Raw genomic sequence first — 19301 nt, 5'->3', positions numbered from 1 at the left:
TTAAGAAAGTTTGGCTGCACCCCACAGTTAGAATTTATATATTTTATCCAAGCCTCTTAATTAAATTGTTGTGCCCAGAGGAAACTGTGAACACAAATGAGTAGTGTGTAAACACTTATCTGCCAAATTTGGGGGTACAAATGGGTGTCTAAGAGCTGCCAGCTGCCCAGGTAATTTGTTGTGGGCAAAACGTTGTGATCAAAGTTCGTGGGCCAAGTTGCTCCTGGGGCAACAAATGATTCTATCTCTGACCAGAGACTCTATCAACTCAAAGTCACAGATCTGAGTCTTCTTAATTTCGTGACATATTGCTCTATAGCATCATCAGTTTTTGCATGCATGTAAAAAAATGGTCTCTCTCAAAGGTTTTATTCCTTTTTGGCATGCAATGTTCCTCAGATTTAGTCAGTATTTTATTTAACTCCATGCTTTCACCATCTTCAAACATTCATTTGTGGCATTAAAGCCAATGTGTTAAGAGAGAGACTGCTCTGTGAAGGAGATTTAACTTTAGAAAAAGCTCTCCAGATATGCAGGGCAGCAGAAGCTGTGAAAGCACAAGCTAAAGAGCTGGATTCACCAGAAGAGGTGATCCATGTATTAAGTACAAAAGAATATAGCTAGAATAGGTCAAATCAGAAAGTGGAACTACTTGTTATGAAAACCACTGCTAGGGGGAAGACTGGGTACAAACTGTCATGTGGAAGGTGTGGATCACAGCATGGCCCCAAATAGTGTGTTGCCTTTGGGAAATGCTGTCATAAATGTGGGGCAAATAATCATTTTGCAAAATGCTGCAGATGCCAAATGCAGAAAGCATTCGGTTGAAGACAACATGATTGAGGAGAAGAATTTTTCATAAACATACTGAAATCAAGCAAGCCTGATGAAAGGGACTGGATACTGCCTATGACAGTGAATGGAACGATTATTCCACTGAAACTGGACACAGGAGCTCAGGTTAACATTCCGTCTGAACAAGATCATGAGAGACTGAAGATAAGGCCAAAACTGGAACCAACAAAAATAAAAGTAGCTGGTTATTCTGGAACAAATATACCAGTGAAGGGGAGGTGCATTGCTAGCATCAACCATAAAAACACCACGTACTGGCTCCCATTCATTGTTGTGCCAAAGGAGGTGACACCAGTTTTAGGCCTGGCTGAGGTTGAAAAACTCAGTCTGACAAAACAGGTGCTCTCACTACATGATCGTACCGTACCTGGCTAGGAGGCACTCTTTTGGAAATACCATGATCTGTTCCAAGAGCTGGGCTGCTTGCAGGGTGAACATACAATTCGGATAAACAAGGAAGTCCCTCCAGTTGTCCATCCATGTAGAAAAGTGCCATTTGCACTCTGTGATAAACTCAAGATTGAGCTTGCAAGGATGGAAGCAACGCAAGTAAGACAAAAAATTGAGGAGCCAACAGAATGGGTGAGCTCGCTGGACATGGTGGAGAAAAGGAATGGCCACCTACGCATATGCTTAGAACCTAGAGCCCTCAAAAAGGCTATAATAAGAGAACATTTCAAACTACCAACCAGAGAAGAGATTATGGCTCAATTTGCAAATGCACAATATTTCAGCAGAGGGGGCTGGAATGATTTGTATAGTGGGGGTGCTGAGAGCCATTGAACCAAACTGTAAACCCTGTATATGATGGAAACCACTTCAAGCCTGGGGGTGCAACAGCACTCCCAGCACCCCTAGTTCCAGCACCTATGTTTCAGTAAATTGGATGCATCCTCAGGATTTTGGCAGCTAAAATTAACTGAAGAATGCTCAAAATTATGCACATTTAATACCCCATTTGGAAGATATACATTCTTACGCTTACCCTTTAGCAAAGCTTCAGCCCCAGAAGTGTACCACAAAACCATACGTATGATCTATGAATGTATTAATGGTGTTGACACCTCAATGGATGATGTCATCATCATCTGGGGCTCAGCGTAAAAGGACTTTGGGAAGTACTGGATGCAACTGCAGCTGCAAACCTCAAACTAAACAGGGAGAAATGTGTTTTAGGGGTTACAGAACTGACTTTTGTTGGGGATGTTATTTCCAATGAAGGTATAAAACTTGATAAGAGGAAGATTTCAGCCATTGAAATGATGCCACATCCCCAGTTGAAGAAAGATGTCCAGCAGTTCTTGGGAATGGTGAATTATCATGGAAAGTTCATACCTAACCTATCTACAAAAGCAGCAGCTTTGAGAAAACTCCTAGAGAATAAAAATGAATGGTGTTGGGGTGCAGAACAGGAGGAATCATGGGAAGGTTTAAAACAACAACTGATACAAAAACCAGTGTTGAAATTCTATGCACCAGAAAGCCCTATTAAAATCTCAGCAGATGCTTCACAGTCTGGGTTAGGTGCCATGATTTTACAGAAGTATGAGGATTGTTGGCAACCAGTGGCATATGCATCCCAATCACAGACTGAGGCAGAAACCAGATATGCACAGATTGAGAGGGAGCTTTTAGAAATATTGTTTGCCTGTGAGAGATTCAATCAGTATATTTATGGACAGACAGTGGAAGTTGAAATGGACCATAAGCCCTTGATAGAGTTATTTAGTGAACCGCTAAATGATTGTACCTTAAGGATTCAAAGAATGATGGTAAAGCTGCAAAAGTATGATTTGATTGTGACCTACATGCCCAGTAAATTCACGTTCACTGCAGATGCACTTTCCAGAGCAGTGCCTCCCACGAAACCAGAGAAGACTTTAGAGACAGAGATACAAATCTATGTAGATCTGATTATAAAGTCAGTTCCCGCAGCTAACAGGAAACTGCGCCAAATAAGAGGGGAAACAGAGAAAGATGAATCACTGGGGCTAATAAAAGAAGTGATCGTTAAAGAGTGGCCTGAAAAAGTAAGGCATTGCTGTCCAAGTATGAGGGACTATTGAAATGGCAGACATGAACATCCTCTGATAGATGGCGTGATTTTCAAGGGCAGTAAGGTCGTAATTCCAATGAACCGCCAAAAAGAAATGCTACAGAAGATCCACGAGGGTCATTTATGAATTGTTAAGTGCAAACAACGAACACAAGAAGTGCTGTATTGGCCGTGGATCAATCACGGCATTACTAATTTGGTAGGAAACTGCTTTTCCTGCTTGAAATACAAGCCATGTCAACCAGCAGAGCCTCCGAGACCTCATCCAGTTCCACAAAGGCCTTATGAGAAGGTTGGCGCTGACTTATTTACCTGGCAATTAAAGGATTATTTAATAATCCCAGATTATTATTCTCTGTATCCAGAAATTCACTCACTGCACCGTACTAATAGTAAGTCAGTGATAGTCAGCATGAAGGGAATCTTCTCCAGACATGGATTCCAGATGAAATCTTTAGTGATAATAGGCTGCAATTTTCCAGGGCAGATTTTAGGCAATTTTGTCATAAATTGGAATTTTCATCACAAAACATCAAGTCCAAACGATCCCCCATCAGACGGACTTGTGGAAAGGTCTATATGGACAGTAAAGAACCTTATGAAAAAGATTTTTAACAGTGGGGGTGATTTGTATAAAGCTGTACTGGTTTACTGAAGTACACCTCTGAAGAATGGCTTTTCTCCAGTTCAGCGGTTAACGGGAAGAAGGATCAGACCTAATTTACCAATCACTGATAACTTGCTGAAATCTCATAACAATGAAACCATATGGAAGGTGAAAGAAAATCATAAATGGAAGCAGATATTTTATTTTGACAAAAGGGTCTGTGACCTCCCCTCTCCTAACCCAGGTGATAGAGTGTGCCTGAGGAATCACACCTCTATTGGGGCCAAAGAGGTAACATTAAAGAACAGCTGCATCCAAGGTCTTAGGTGTTCCAGACAGACCAGGAGGACACATTTCAACAGTAATCGAAGAGATCTAAGACTAATCCCAGAAAGTTCCAAAACATTGACAGTCAATGTGGACTTTGGCATTTCCCAACTGACTGATCATTTATCATCAATGGGAGAAGGAGAAACGGGCTGGAAGCAAGAGAACAACTCAGCCTCTAATGAAAGGCTGATACTGAGAAGATCAGAGAAGGAGATTAAACATCCTGAAAGACTCAGAGACTTGCCAACCTGTCAGAAGAAGGGGTATTTGAGGAAAGTGAGTGGTAAAGACTCACTCTAGAGTGATGTGCTGGTAATCTCTTCTCTCTAGATAGTTGACATATTGGTTTATGGAAATGTACTAGATGGGCTGCGAATTTAATGCATGTGTTATTAGATAGTCGTTAACTGTTTATATATATGGATAGAAGAGCTAATTGGGCTTTTTTAAGAGGGAAGATGTAGAGATATGTTTGTGGAAGATTATAATTTAGAGACACTCCCTTATAAGGGACAGTATTATGAATAGAGGAATTTAGAGGTGTGCCCTGGAAGCTGGGGTTGAGAACCCAGTGCAGCTGTGCGCAGCAGTTCACCACAGAAGTTCTCTAGTTTATTTGATTCCTTTTTCATTCACTGGTTTGTTGTTTAATGAACCCCAAGCTCATTACATGCATCAGCTGATCTCTGTCGGGATGGTGCACAATGGAGGCTCTCAGAAATCATGCTTCCCCTCCCCCGGAAGCTCTGGCACTGCCCACAGGTTACTGGGCTAGATGGACCATTGGTCCAACCCAATATGGCACTTCTTGTGCGCTTATGAAGGCAGTTTTGTTCGCCTAGAAGTGAAACTATTCCCAACACCGCTTCAGGCCGCACGATGGCTGGCAGTCCTTTGCAGCAGTGATTGGGAATAGTTTCACTTCTAAGGCCATTTTGTTCCCCTAGAAGTGAAAGTGAAACTATTCTCAACACAGCTTCAGGCCACGCTGCCGTGTCTAGGTGATAACACTGAGTCGCACTTAGAGATTGCTATTTAAGGTTTACCATTTTCAGCCCTGACCTTGCCCACAGCAGTTGTCAGCAGCAGGTCCAGGGAGACGGGGCTTCTCCATCTTAATTAAAATGGTTTGTGCCTTTTCATTTTGGCGGTAGATCAGCTCACTCAGCCATTTGCAATGACTGCTTAGGACCGTTTGCACAACTTAAGCAGAGAACTTGAGAAACAACCCTCTGTGCACTGCCTTTCTATTCCTGCCGCTGCCTCGGCAGCCTCTTTATTACCAGAGTTACTCTTCCTTTTCAGATATTTTTAGATATCCTGGAAAGAGACTAAGAATAAAGCTACCAACTGGCACAAAGAGCAAGTCCTGGTTGTCTTATCATCAGGGCACCCTTTGCTTGATGGAAGGAGACTGAAGAGAGCTAGTCTCTCTAACCGTGAGCTAGACCCCTGGGATCAGGTGTTGCCCCTCCCTCAGAAGTATTGGGCTGGCCTCGCTCTTATGAAAGTGCCCAGGTGGTGGTGATGGGTCTAAAAGCCACAGCACGGATGAGACTTTAACCTTCCCTCCCAGTTTTTTAGCAAGCACTGACATTTGACACCAGAAACAAGCTGGAACACGGCGACCAGATTTTTCCAAGTGAGAAACTGGGCTACATGTCTTGGGAAGGAGGAGACAGTGCAGTGCATGGCTCGGAGAGTGTTCCTGGGGAATCAAGAGGGTGTACATGGGACTGCGGTGGGCAAGGACTGACTGGGAGGCTGGTCTGGCCTGCAAATGCCCGATGATTCCTTGGTTCTGTGGGATGTCTGATGACTCATTGGGTGGAGGAGGTGAGGTCTGCAGCATGTGGGGAGGTCTCTGAGGCAACCAGGCTCAGCCACCCTGCTGTGAGTGTCTCTGGCTCAGCTAACCAGAAGCTCCTTCAGGTAGCCTAAGCCTGTGATGGTTTACAGGGATGGGGAGAGGAATGGGGAACATCAGATTTTGTCAAACTGACAGAAACTCCAGGACAGGCCCTGAATGCCCACTTGTCAGGTGCATGCACACATCCTAAACAGTCCCCTTAACAACCAGCAGTTGATGTCGTGCAGGCCACAGCCTTCCTGCTAGAACCCCACCAATGGGCCCCTGAATATAAATCCATGGTACACCCATATCTTCAATACTTCATTCAGATGTGGTCACCCCATCTCAAAAACGATATATTGGAATTGGAAAAGGTTCAGAAAGGGGCAACAAAAATTATTACGGGTATGGAACAGCTGCCATATGAGGAGAGATTAATAAGACTGGGACTTTTCAGCTTGGAAAAGAGACAACTAAGGGAGGATATGATTGAAGTGTATGAAATCATGACTGGTGTAGAGAAAGTTCTTATGCATCAAAGGCTGATGAGCTTTTCCTCTGCATTCTGCCTGCCTGTCAGGTATCAATTTATTCCAGCCCTCTTTTGGAGCCTGGAGTTATTCAAAACACTTGAAGGCTAAGCTGGCCAGGTCCACCCTATGAGCTAAAACTGTAAGGACAAAAGCCCAATAAGCCACCTACATAGGGTTAAATGTTACTCACGTCTTTGTCCCTTGCTCACTGCCTCGTTTCTGTGTGCCGAGTCACTTAGCTAGATCATTTCAAATGGGTCCCTCCTTTCCTTCTCCAGCCCCAACCTGGGCTTTGCTTTGTGAGACCCTCACACAACTGATGAACCACTTGGACCCTGAGGGTCCAGGCCCAGCTTTCAGAGGGGGTTGGGTGTAGCAGCCAGTAGCGAATTGGGGCAGACCAGGAGAGCAGCAGTAGGCAGCTTGAGCCGGAATGGACAGAAGCATCTTCAAGCTTCAGTGGGGGTAGGATGGGGAAGAAGAGTCTATTGGGATAGGTGGAGAGAGGGGAAAGCTATGTGGCTGGGTATGCTGCCTCCTAAGCACTCCTTGTGGCCCAGAGTGGCTCTGCCACATCCTGCCTAAGTTTCCTCTTCTGCTCAGGACCCCTTAAGAACTCCACACAATCCAAATGGTTTAAGACAAAATTCCTCTGCTCAGCTTCTACTTTGCTGAGCCCAAATAAACTCTTTTCCACGCAGAGGCCAGCTGCGCCCAGTTCCCCCTACTAGAGGGTCTGTTGTCTGTAGTTCTCCACCATCACTCCCCATTGAGGCACGGCACAGGCCTTCTCCCCCAAGCTGTGCAGATTCACATAGGTTCCTGATCCTGGAGAGGAGCCTTCTTCACCCCAACATCAGAGGCTGCCTCTTCCTGCTCTCTGAGCTGCTGGAGGCCACACCCCACATCTTCCCTCTTCTCCAGCTTCTGACCGTCTCCCCCTGGCTGTCCACCACGCCTCTGTTTGTCTAACCCTCCCATCCTGGTTTAATCACGTGACCGTCTCTCACATGACTGAATTCATTCTCTCCACCTGGGGCAGCAAATCAGTGGTGTCACAGGTGGGCTGAGCCCTTTCTCCCTTTAAAGGGCCAGCCCCCCTGTCCCAGGCTGGGAAAGGAGGCAGGAAGAGTCTGTGCAAAAAGCAGAGTCCTACATGCCTGTGACCTGGCAGGATCACGCACATGGTGCTGGTTGCCCAGCCTGAATACCACAAGTGCAAAACCAGAGGCCAGTCTGACCTATGTGCGCAGTGGAAACTGCAGCTCACCTGGGAATTTTCGGTTCCTCTTCCACTTCATGTCACAGTTACACTTATTGCCTGTCTGGAAGGAAGCCTCCATGGGAACCCAAGTGCTTGGGGGATCAGAGGGTTGTTTAGCCAGGATCCTCCCCTCTCCTCTCAGTTACACAACTGGTTTGAGCAGTAGAGGTTCCAAGAAGAAAAGAAAAACAAGCAACCCGAACCACTCCAAACTCTCTAAATAATCTCCAGTCAGGCCTCTCGGCAGCTATTAATAGCCCAACATCCAGGGACCGAGAGAATGACTCCCTGCTGCATGGAAGTCTAATTCTGGACCAGCGTAAGCCCTTTGGAAATATGTCCCCTGAAATGAAGTCTCCCATTGGGAAGTCTCTCCCAGCCCAAACGGCATCGCCCCTTTCGCCCTGGCTGATGAACAATTGACCCAGCATTTTTTAAATGATTATTTTCCCAGAATTTAAAAAAAAAGACGATGGCTGTTAAGGATCTCCAGTCCTTTTACAACCGCCTGTAAGGAAAGAGTTATTCCGCCCTTTGTACAGAAGGAAAAACTGAGGCATGGAGGGTATAAGTCATTTGCCAAAGGTTGCACAGGAAGTTAGTGGCAAAACAGAGGATAGCAGCCAGGATTTTGATTGTGACTTGACTTTGCTTTAACCACTACTTCACACTGCCTCCCATTGTTATTATGGTCATCCATAAAATTCATGCTGGCCTTAAAGAAATTAATACAGAACACCTATATAGCACTTTTCATCCGTCAATCTCCAAGCAGTCTACAAAGGAGGCTAAGGGTTTCTAACCATGCCTTACAGCTGGGGTAAGTGAGGCAGAGAGATCAATGGTCTTTCCCAAGGTCACCTAGTGATTCAGTGACAAGGGCAAGCAGTAAATCCGGGTCTCAGCTCTCCCAGCCCCCACTGGACCACAGTGGCTCACTGTAGGCAGATGCATCATTGATGGGACTAATTGAAGCCATTAGTGTCAAACTAGGGATGGAAAGTCTGCCCAGCACCTTGTGCTTTCATATTTCTTTCTTCCCTTTGTCCTGCTGCAGACATGCATTCCGCTCAGATTTCACTCACCCCGCCAACCCGCAGAGGGGTTGAACACTAGACTGCACAAGTAGATCTTTGCTCAGGGCTCCCCCTTCCCTAGACCAGCCCCCCAGTAATCTCTTGATGCCTGAAGCACACTGAGGAGCTCAGCAGAGGTCGGGGCAGTCCTGACTGAACCTAGCCATAATAACATCTTCCTTCGCTATAACACAGCCAATATGAGAGCGAGAGCGCCCTGGAATCACACTCTTCCACCGGAGCTGCAACAAACTGATGACGAGAAACAGGGAGAGGAACTAACAGACGAGAGACAGTCTGAGCAGCTCCATAAATTATGACACGGCTGCCATTTAGGTTTAGGAAGGCCCCATCAACATCACAGCTATGATGGGGTCCGGGGACCTGGTTAGAACACAGTGCTAAGTTACAGTGTTGGCCACATCACCTTAGACTGTCCAGGTTTAGAATCCAGTTCCAATATGCCGTTAAACTCCATCTCTACCACCAGTTCAGGGAGCCCGCGCCTTGGAAGGGAGTCTCCTGTCTCGAGGCTGGCGCTGCCATAACCATGTAGCCTAGCACTTGGGAATGCTCCGCTTGGATACAGGAAGGCGGAAGAAGCCCTGCAGGCACAGTTATGGGATAAGGTTCCTCCTGACTCCTGCCAGTCCGCGACTGGGTTAGGTGGGGTGGACAGAGCACGTCTATCCGAGAGCAAAGCACAAGCGAGACCAGTCCCCCATGCTTTTCCCTATCGGTGCTCTCATCATTCTTAGCGGTCCCTCGGGCACACGGATGCTTGGCCGAATCGAGGTGGCCGTGCTCTGCTGTGGTGGTGTTTTTATTTTGCACGGTGGGTTATACTTCAGTAAAGGTTTTATCGTTTGAAAAGAAAGAAATCAATAATGCAGTTGGGGTGTCATTTTTACTAATAATGCCCCCTTTTTCTCCCTCCCTTCCCCCCCACCCCCACTGTATATTGTATGTGTGTGTCTCTCTCTGCTTCTTTATTCTTCCCCCTGCCTGCCCTGCCCCCACTCTGCATGGCTTCAAACTACGGTGGTTTTTTTGGCTGCTCCCACCTTGTGGATGGTGGTTCTTGTCTCTCATTAGATAGTTACACTTCAGCCCCAAGCAAAGAGCAGCGGGTAGGTGAGAGGGATTCCGTTTGCACTTTCAAGTCCCGTCCTGGGTCCCCCACACCTACCACTTCGTCGCCCCACTCACTCAGTGACTGTGTCAGCAGGCCTGTGCCCTCCCAGCCCGACCCCTGCTTGATGGACGAGAGTTGGTTTGTCACCCCTCCCCCCTGTTTTACTGCAGAAGGCCCTGGCCCCGTCAGGTTGGAGAGCAGCCCCATGGAGGACCTCTTGATTGAACACCCCAGCATGTCCGTCTACGTCACCAGCAACAGCATTGTGGTGGAAAGGGAGAGCCCTGACGAACCGATCAGTGAAGGGTGAGTCCAGCCTGGGTTGCTGTGGATAGTAATGATAGTACATGGTGTGTCTGTACCTCATGGCAAAGGCAGACAGGTGTCATCATCTCCGCTTTCCAGCTGGAGAGGCGGAGGAATGGAGGCGTTAAGAGACTAGCCCAAGGTCACACTGCAAATCAGTGGCAGAGCTGGGATTAGCGCTGCAGTTTTGGGGGACAGGCCTTGCCCAGTGGCTAGGGCGCTCTAGGTATCCACGCAATGCCATCTGGCTAAAACACTAAAGAGAGACTTTCATATTAAGGGTGGGAGGATCGTCCATGGTCTCTACAACCTTGTCTCCAGGGGAATGTTCTTTCCTTACAACATTAATTTTTGGCACCCACAAAAGGATTTTTGTTTGTTTTGCTTTTTTCATCTGGGATCCTATCCCACTTTCATTCATTGGCTTCGAAAGTGACCAAACTCTACACTGGAAAGAGTTAACATGGTCTAAGATTCATGCGGGTGCCTCCCTATTTCGGATTAACTACACCAGTCCTGGCAGTTCTCCCACTGCTGTCCCACATTGCATAGCTCCATGCCTGGACTGGCTCGTCTGTTTCCCTGCCTGCCCTCTGTTGCTCTGGGGGCACCTGGACTGGCTGTCCTCTCCCTGTTTAACTGGCAGCCAGGCATGCCCCTCTGCAATTCCAGCTTGTGGAGAGTTTACACTCAGCCACATACCAAACCATGCCTTGTGGTTCCACACGGACCTGGCAGGAGGGCCTGGACTTCTCGCTTTCTGGGGAGAGGAGCATGTCCAGGACCTTCTGAACAGCAGTTAATTGAATGCCAAGATCAACAAGCTGGCAGAGAAAATGCAGGAGATGGGGCACCCCTTGGTCATGGCCAGGGCAATGGGAAAGCAAAGGAGCTCTGCTATCATGGACCTACCCAGACCACCCCATATTCATATTGGTGAACGTTCCACAGTAATCACCTTGACCTTGCTGTTGTTGAACTCGGAGGACTGATATGGGGGCAAGGAACAGGCACATGGGTCCCACCCATGGCTTCTATACAATTTGGGAACCCTCCATTCACAGCCCTAATAGTTGATCTACCCCCACCAGCCTGACCAGCAATTGAGAGTGGCAAGCTTCCAGATGTTGGTGACCCGGCACTTCTCCGTGCCGAGAGGAGCTCTCCTGTTCCACCACCGCAGCTCCGGAGCGAACTCCACAGAGCTCTCCGGGAAAGGACCTTCCCACAGCCTGAAGTACTGCCTCCACCAGTTCTCCATTACTCTCCTGTCCCACCAGTCAGTGCTGTAACGTTGTTAGCAGGCCCCTGGCCAAGCTGTCAGGATTGTCCTCCCCCCTTCCTGGGGAGTTAATGGTAGAAGCCAGCATGAAGCATCCTGATATGTCCCCCATGTCCCCTTATGTTGTGGTCATGGGCAGTTTAACTTACATCTTTACTGTGGGGCTTCTTGATCTCCCTGTCCCATCCCTGTGGAGCTCAAGAACAAAGAGCTTGCCATCTGGTTATGGACTTCCCTCCTTATCGTCTTGATGATGGATGGATGCGTTGATGTCCCTGGATGATGCTACAGTGACAGAGTGGCTACATCACTTACCCAACATCTAATTCATTGTGCAGTCAGAAGTCATAAACCAGAAGAAGTCAGAACTAGTTTGCCAAGCCCAGAAGCAGAGCTCAGTCCGGTGAAGTCACTCCAGGAAGGAGTCATACCGAAATAACTGTTCAGTTTCATCCTCCTCCTCTAGCCATATTGACACAGCATCACTGTGTGTGAATGATTCCCCTTTATCCCCAAGTGCCCCTTGGTACCCTAACACCTTGCTTACCATCACTTCCCCTCTCAGCTCGAAGGACTCCATGACAGGCTATCTTGCCTCAGTCATAACCCCACCCTCCCCCTTGGGGCAGGTTTATTACAAACAGTGAAAATAATCCATAGCAAAAGTCCCCAAACATAGTCCATTTATCACCCCAGTGCACCTAGTCCATTGACACAACACGTACTGCGCTCCAGCATCTTCCACAGCACCTGGGCTCTTCATACGTCCTCTCCTGTCCTTCTGTCAGGACACCCTTCCAGCTGGAGTGCAACTCTGCTCTTCCCAGTGCCAATCCCCCTGTCCCTCGCTGGCTTCTCAGCTGGGAGTTCGTCCTCACTTGGGGAACATTCATTATCCCCCCGTTTCATTAATCTCTCATCTCAGGCAAGCCAGCAGGGAGATGCTTCCACTGTTCCCCTGGGTACTCTGGCTCCAGTTCTCCAGGAAGGAGAGGTCAGCTGATAAGCCCCTCCGGCTGCTCCCCTGCTCTCTTCAGAGATCTCCTCCCTCATCCTTATTAGCCCCAGGTGCTGCTCTGCCCTCTGAACTGGCCAAAGGTGGAGCACCTGTTCTGGCACAGGGGGACAGGACCTGCTTCATTTAAAGGGGCCAGCACTCCTGTGACACTGCAGCTCTCCTAACCCACCCAAAGCTACCTGGCTGTGCGGCTGCCCGTGCGTGTGTGGAGCAGTCTGTTCATATTAATGACAGGGTCACAGCACTCAGCCGTGTTTCCTCCACGCTGCCGGGCAGCGCTTTGTAAATAGTCCTTGTTCTCAAGCAATGGACCAATTATGGGATACTAGGGAGCTTGTTCGTTTGAGCCCAAATCCCAGAATTCCAGTGGGTTCCAATAGACACCCCACAATGCACTGCAAGAAAAAGCCCAGAATGCCGGGCCCCTAGCTGCAGAACATTGCACCGGGGATATCTGTCCAGAATGGTGCGCAGTTATTTCCAGAAAGTACAAAGCTTTGTGAATGCAGTGATTGAGAAGGGAAGTAGCTTAAGATGGCATAAACAACGCAGTGTGGGCACACTCTTTCAGTCATACCACCTGTATCATTACAGCAGAAAACCAGACACCGAGAAAACGATCCTGTGGCAATAAGGCTTTGGAGTAGACATGGCTCCACTCACTTTTCGCTGGTGTCTCGGAATTTACCACGTTTGCTCTTTAGGAAGGATATTTGTTGGCTTTTCCTCCTCATCTCATCCACGTCTCCTCCACCCTGGTCCTGCAGTGCAGTTCTAGTTCTGAGTGCAAAATTATCCACTCTGGAATGCTGTTCTTCCTGCAAATTGAGCTCTCCTGGGCATCGAACCTTTCCCCCCCACCCACTTCTAGGCAGAAAAATAACCCCAGAGAGGGGACTGAAGCCCACTCCTTTTCCAGGAAAGGGGACCCTCCTGGGAGACAGCAGCAATCCTTACTTCCAGTCCCACACATTCTCCCATCAGCAGCCTCAGAGTTCACAACCAATGCCCGGAAGTGCAGCCACATGGCAAGTTACAAGCCACACAGGCTGCTCAGTGTTTCGGGACATGTTACCAGAGTATCACAACAGCACATACACACCAAAGGCAAACTGGGCTAAGGCCCAGCCGTGAGCTCAATGGCTTTTGGCATTAACACTCCATGGGAGTGTGGGCCATATACATCGTTATTGTTTATACAACACCACAGAGGGGCATTGCCCAGTTCAAGAGCAAATTCCCCAGGGCAAGTCTCAGAGGACGACACTGAGCATCATCGGCTGGGATTTCATTTGCCCTTTGCAAACTCCGCTTTCATCGGGCCAAATTCTGATCCGGCTAGAGTCAGTGGAAGTTTGAAAGCAGAGGGTGAAATATAAAGCAAAATGGCTACAAATAATAGTTAAAAGTAGGGAGGAAATGAGGAAAGCTCAATTTGCCCTTGATTTCTCTCATTGTTGGAGGAGCACTTCTGCTGACCCAGCAGCTGGCTTGGAACCTCTCTTCTCCCCCTGAGTCATCTGTGCTAAAGGAACCTGGATTAACCACGCCAGTCATTTGATCCGGGCAAGTCCTGTTCCTTTTAACAACTCTGCTTATTGCAGACTGGCCTATGGACCAGTTCACTCATAATTCCATTGGCCTTCTAAAGGGCTTTTAACAGCATTGCTTACAGGAGACAGCAGGCCAAATTCAGAGGTGATGAGTAGGGGAAGGGTCTCAATTAAATGCCGATTACTAAATCAAAGGGAGCGTAAGATGGAATAATTTGCATGCTGAGCGGTTAGAAGAAACCACCTTAGAATCGCCTCTAAATTTGTCCCTGTCTGTGTGTTTGTCTATAAGACACACGTGCAAAGCCAGCTACGTGGCTATTAAGGGGATGTCAGCCTGGTTAATACGAACATTTTAAAGAATTAACCGCCATACTGATCTTGGAAAAATAGCTTTATTTCCATGATGCTATCACCATAGTACCACATGCCACCTCCAACGGAACGATTGTTGGTTGTGCTGAGCAGGACGTGGGGCTCATCTCTTCTTTTGTTGTGTGAGCATTTTCACATTTGACTCAGAAGGGAGCTGTCAGGAGTCTCGTGTGACTCCAGTTGGCAGTTGACCCCTTCGTGCCCAGGGGAAATGCAAAGCGGTGTCTCTCCTATCTGAGGTCATCCTGAGCTTGACCATTAATGAGCGTGTCTCTCTCTCTAGGGATGTGCCTGAACCCCGGCTGGAGCGCCGCACCCCACACCACCCCACCTCCCTCACGGCAAAAGCTGCCATCTTGGAGAAAGTCAGCCAGGTCCGTCGGATCCAGCGGGCAAAGCAGCTGGCGGAGAAGCACAAGCTCAGTCAGAAGGTCATGCAGCGGCAGAACCGTGCCAGAGAGCGCCACCCCCGGTGGGCCAAACACCAGGGCAGCTTTGTCTACCAACCATGCCAGCGCCATTCCAACTACTAAACTACTGCCGGAAGTCTGCACCGTGGGGCATTACCCTTTTAACTCTCAAGCTTCACCTCCCCTCTCGCGATGCTTTCCCCAGCAGAGGTGTCTTCATCCTTTCTCTGGAATAAACCTATCCTCATGAGAGATGCGTTTCAATTTCTTCTGAACTGGTGATGCTCCACCACGGATCCTTGCTGGGCTCTCCTTTGGTTTCACTCCCCTTTTTACACTAGTGTGTACATTTACTTACCTATTATTTTCTTCCTTCTCCACTTCAATACCTTGCCCTCCTCTCCTCCCCACCACTGCAGCTTTCGCTTTGGTGCTGAGCAGGAGAGAAAGGCGGCACGTCACCCTCACGTAACCTAACGACACGGGGGGACAGCTTTTAAATGCCAAGAAATGGTTTAAAAGAATCAGTGCTAAAGTGTCTGGAAAAACTTGTGTCCAACCAGTTACCCTCAGAAAAACTATTCCTAATGAGAGGTATTTCCCCAGCTCCCTGCCTCTCTCCTCAATACTTGAGTAGGTTCTTCCAGCTACTCTTGCAACGCTTACCAGTATTTGAATTTGAATTTGGTGTTCCCAATGAATGCTCTACTTTTCACTAAGCTTAACACCAATGTTACGCTGAATTTATGGGAAGGTGAAGATGCCCCGTCATTTCCTTTGTCCCTTACCGTTGTATTGGGAGCCTGTGACATCAGTGCCTTTCTTTATGACATCACACTCTTCTCCACGGAACAGATTGTGATGTCACAAATGGAGATACCAGGTTCAAGTGCAAACTGGAATGAAATAACAAAATTGGCCCAAATTCCAGGAAAATGTAATAATTTATGTGGAATAAGGACCATTCCCTTCTCCCACTTTAAAAACTGGACTGTATATCAGATCCTGTCTTTGAATTAACCTGGGAGCTGGGATTGTGGTCCTGATGATCCTTACTTGCATGCTGTTATTATCTAGCTGTCTGTTCAGAGGTGCCATGCTGGAGTAAAAGGAACCCTGCGTGAGCATCTCCTAGCAAATCTTTAAGACCTGATTTTCAGAAGTGTTGAGGATCCACAACTCCAGCTGAAATCCGTGGCAGCTGCAGCTACTCAGTGCTTCTGGAAATCAAGCCTGTGCAGTATTACTGTAGCCCTTAATTCCCCACAGCCTTTTAAAAAGAGTGCAAAGTCCATTTTATTATTCCGGTGCTTTCAGGTTACAGTCAGGTGTCTTACAATGTGTTTGGCCCACCCACCCCAAACAGCTTTGCTTAATGGACAAGTGTCACAGCTCTAAGCAGATTATTGCGTGTGGAACACAAGGTAGAGATCAGGTGGTCTTTAGAAAGGCTGAACAAATCTGCCTCGTGAAATGGTCAGGAACATTCACTAGCTTAAGCAAAAAACAACAAGAACCAACCCCCCCACAATGACTTACTTTCATTTTACAATGATGAAGCCCTTAAAAAGCTCTCATCCACTGAAATAAAGAATTCTCATCCCAGGCAACAGGCTGGGCAGAAATCTGTGGGGGAGGATTATCTGACTGATTGTAAACACCATATTAGATCTTCAGAGCCAATGGTTGAGCAATGAACGAGGCGGCCTACCCACTAGACTGGGTGGTCGTTTCCTCGGTCTGTCCAAATCACTGGATTTCTGGCAAAAGGCTCTCCCTGGGCTTTTCTGGTTTTGATGCCCCGGGGAAGCCAATGATCTGTGTGTGTCCAAACAGGTCTTGGTGTTTTTTACTTTCAGTCAAAATCTGGACCCTTGGAAAACAAACCCACAAAGCAGCATTGTGTAAATCCCACCACCTCCAGGGAGCTGTTAGAGGAGCCACTCCCAGCGGACGGGTCCAGCCTCAGTGCCAGGGAAGGGCTAGGGGAGAGCAGTCCCACCATCCAACTCTGAGACATCCACAGAACAGCTGCAGGGCCACCACAGCACTATCAGGCCAAGTTAGTGCATGGAAATAATGGCCTCTGAGTAAACCCCAGCTCCCTGTGTGTCCTCCCTAAGGGGCCCTCTTTGGGCTGACGCATCTTTCTGACAGAAGAGAACTGGGCATAACTCCGTACCTGCAGCTCTCGGATTGGCCAGAAGGCTTCACTCAAAAGAGACAAGGCAGCAGTGAATCCCAAGGGCTCCTAGCATTGTCATCTCAGTGCTTCCAGCCCACCATTCGGATGATGATACTTCTTCAGCATGATCCTCAAGCTAATGCTAGGACATAACCCATCACTCAGACCCCCAGGCGTGGCAATTCTCCTTCACGCTAGTTTAATGGCCTGTGATTTGCTGCCCCGTCCAGGGCTCGAGAGGACAGTACAGAAAGGGGCTTGTGCATTAGTCACAGAGGTGGTAAAGTATGTCGAAGCTGGTAGCGAAAGGATGTGAAACAAGAGAGGAAGCGAGAGAGATTGGGGAGAAAAGAAAGGCAGGAGAGAGGGGGGGAGACAAGAAACGAGGATGGAAACTGGAGCCGTTGAGAAGGTGCAAGCCCAAGGCTGAGAACTGCATAGCACAGAACTTGTGTCTACTTGGATGGAAAAAGATACAAGTCTCCCAAGAAGAGGTATATATGGCAGCGCCCCTATTCCACAGTTACAGGCAGGGCTAACGCTCACTAGACTGATAGTCCCTACAGGACTATAGGGAGTTTCTGATGGGAAATAAAGTTCCAGGCGTTCAGCCCAGTTGAGGAATTTCATCTCCATAGTCAGAATGGGCTAATAGAGTAACCCCCGGTTAACTGCACTAAAGATTGTGCCCTGTGACATGAATAGCCATATTCGTCCCTGGTGGTTTTAATACTGCTACACCACAGCTGGGTTTGGATCAACATGTTTATCCTTAAAAGGCCACTATCAAGATTAAAAAAATCGTACATTAATAATACGAGATTAGTAAAACCACAAAGCTGTCTGAAAATCACATTCCTCCATTAATGCTCTTTCTTTACTGCTTGCACTTCACTCCCCGGGGGAATGAAACTAGACTATCCACTTCCCATTCACAGGCAGGCTCGCGTTCCAGTGCTCAGCATTTGCACAATGCTGTTGAGTTTGAGTTTCCACCATGCAAGGCCATGTTGAGCTCCAAAAATAAACCACTTTCACTGGAATTTCTTCTATGAACCGTGATTCAAACCTTTACCTTCATAGTAGGTTTTGTGAAATTGCGTTTTTAAAAATAATTGTAAACAGTGGGCCTCCACCATGTGAGAGCCGCTTTTAAAATGTCTAATAACTGAGCTCTTGAGACTTTTGAGAGGCAATAAACTTACAATTACCAGCCTCCAGGAATGGAGGCTAACAGACCTGGTTAGCCCAGAGAGTGGCTAATATCATTGTGCCTGCAGGATCTAGCTAAAATGCCGGTGCCATGGGAGCTTCTAAAAATACGGAGACAAATGGGATTACTTTAAACATATTTTATATTTGTTGTTCTTCAGCGTAATCAACCCCTGTTTGAAGCAGCCCTACTGTCTCTATCACTCTCCCAGTTTGGCTTTTGTTAAGTTCTGCACACGACTATTGTTAGTGTCTCCAAACTCAATGCCCTGCGGCCCTCATGACACAACTGAACAGAAAGTTCTCACACAGCATGGAAATAAATTCTAACCCGCCTAGAGAAATAAGAGCAGTGCCTGGCAAAGATTAAAAACCAGTAACATCATCCTGTACTAATGGAAAGGATGCTTGAGGCAGCTATTTCTGATTGAATCATTGGTGACTATAGTAACGAGAGATAGCTCCCAACCAATATGCTGGACCCGAACACCTCCCCACCCCCAACACACACAAACCTTGTTGACGTTCCAGCTGGCTCAGAGCTCTGTAGCTTGGGCCCCTATCTAATAGGGACCTGATTTTTAGAACCTGATCCCTGCTTTCATTGAAGTCAACGGCAAAATTCCCACAGAGCTAGCTAGGATCAGCTGTTTGTTCCTCTTTGCTTTTGCACCCTTGTCAGCAACTGGAGAGGCAGCTGAGCTCATGTGCACAATCTCTTGGCAAGACGGTTTAACAGCAGTTAAGAGAAAGAGAGAGAAGCCAGTGTTATTTCCCACGGTCTGGATGATCCCCACCCCTGTCGGTTGTTTGATTCCAGCTCCACATTGTCTCCACGTGTTGGAGCAGGGAGTAGCGTGATAGAACTTCATCTGCTCACTGCTGAAGGTCCTACCAGGTTAAAGATGGCAACACGTCTATTATTTCATTTGCAGCCAACTCCTTACCGGAGACTGGCAACGTCTTGACTTAATGGGACATTTACAGCTGTTCACATCCTTGGTTTCCTATTAAATGCCTTTTTCTCAAGTGAGCCCTGACGCAAGTTGGGACTGGTGCATTTTACATGAATGCCGACTCAAGTTCCTGCAGAGGCGAGGAGAAGCTATTGCCTAAGCACGTCAATGTCCATAGTAGAGTTAAGAATTTTTTAAGCAGCAGTGTAGGAACAGGGTTAAATTTTGGATGCTCATCAAGTCTCCTCCCCCCTGCATCCCCTGTTCAGTTCTCCTTTCCATAGGCTGTTTGGTCA

At 47.6% G+C, this 19301-nt stretch overlaps 1 protein-coding gene across 4 annotated transcripts in view; it reads left to right on the top strand.

Moving 5' to 3' along the window:
• The window catches only part of TP53INP2 (tumor protein p53 inducible nuclear protein 2), a 45555-nt gene extending 30651 nt beyond the window's left edge, over nucleotides 1–14904 (top strand). For 2 of the 4 annotated variants that reach the window (XM_073309864.1, XM_073309865.1), the window contains 2 exons: nucleotides 9669–10014; nucleotides 14526–14904. In XM_073309864.1, the coding sequence (XP_073165965.1) occupies nucleotides 9669–10014; nucleotides 14526–14775 (596 nt within the window). In that variant the 3' untranslated portion in view covers nucleotides 14776–14904. The remainder of the gene's footprint in view (nucleotides 1–9668; nucleotides 10015–14525) is intronic. The other 2 variants (XM_073309866.1, XM_073309868.1) reach the window with 2 other exon arrangements.
• Nucleotides 14905–19301: the final 4397 nt, after the last annotated feature.

Source organism: Lepidochelys kempii, chromosome 13, assembly GCF_965140265.1.
Source record: "Lepidochelys kempii isolate rLepKem1 chromosome 13, rLepKem1.hap2, whole genome shotgun sequence".
Classification (NCBI taxonomy): Eukaryota; Metazoa; Chordata; order Testudines; family Cheloniidae; genus Lepidochelys; species Lepidochelys kempii.
This window is presented reverse-complemented; position numbering and strand designations above follow the sequence as displayed.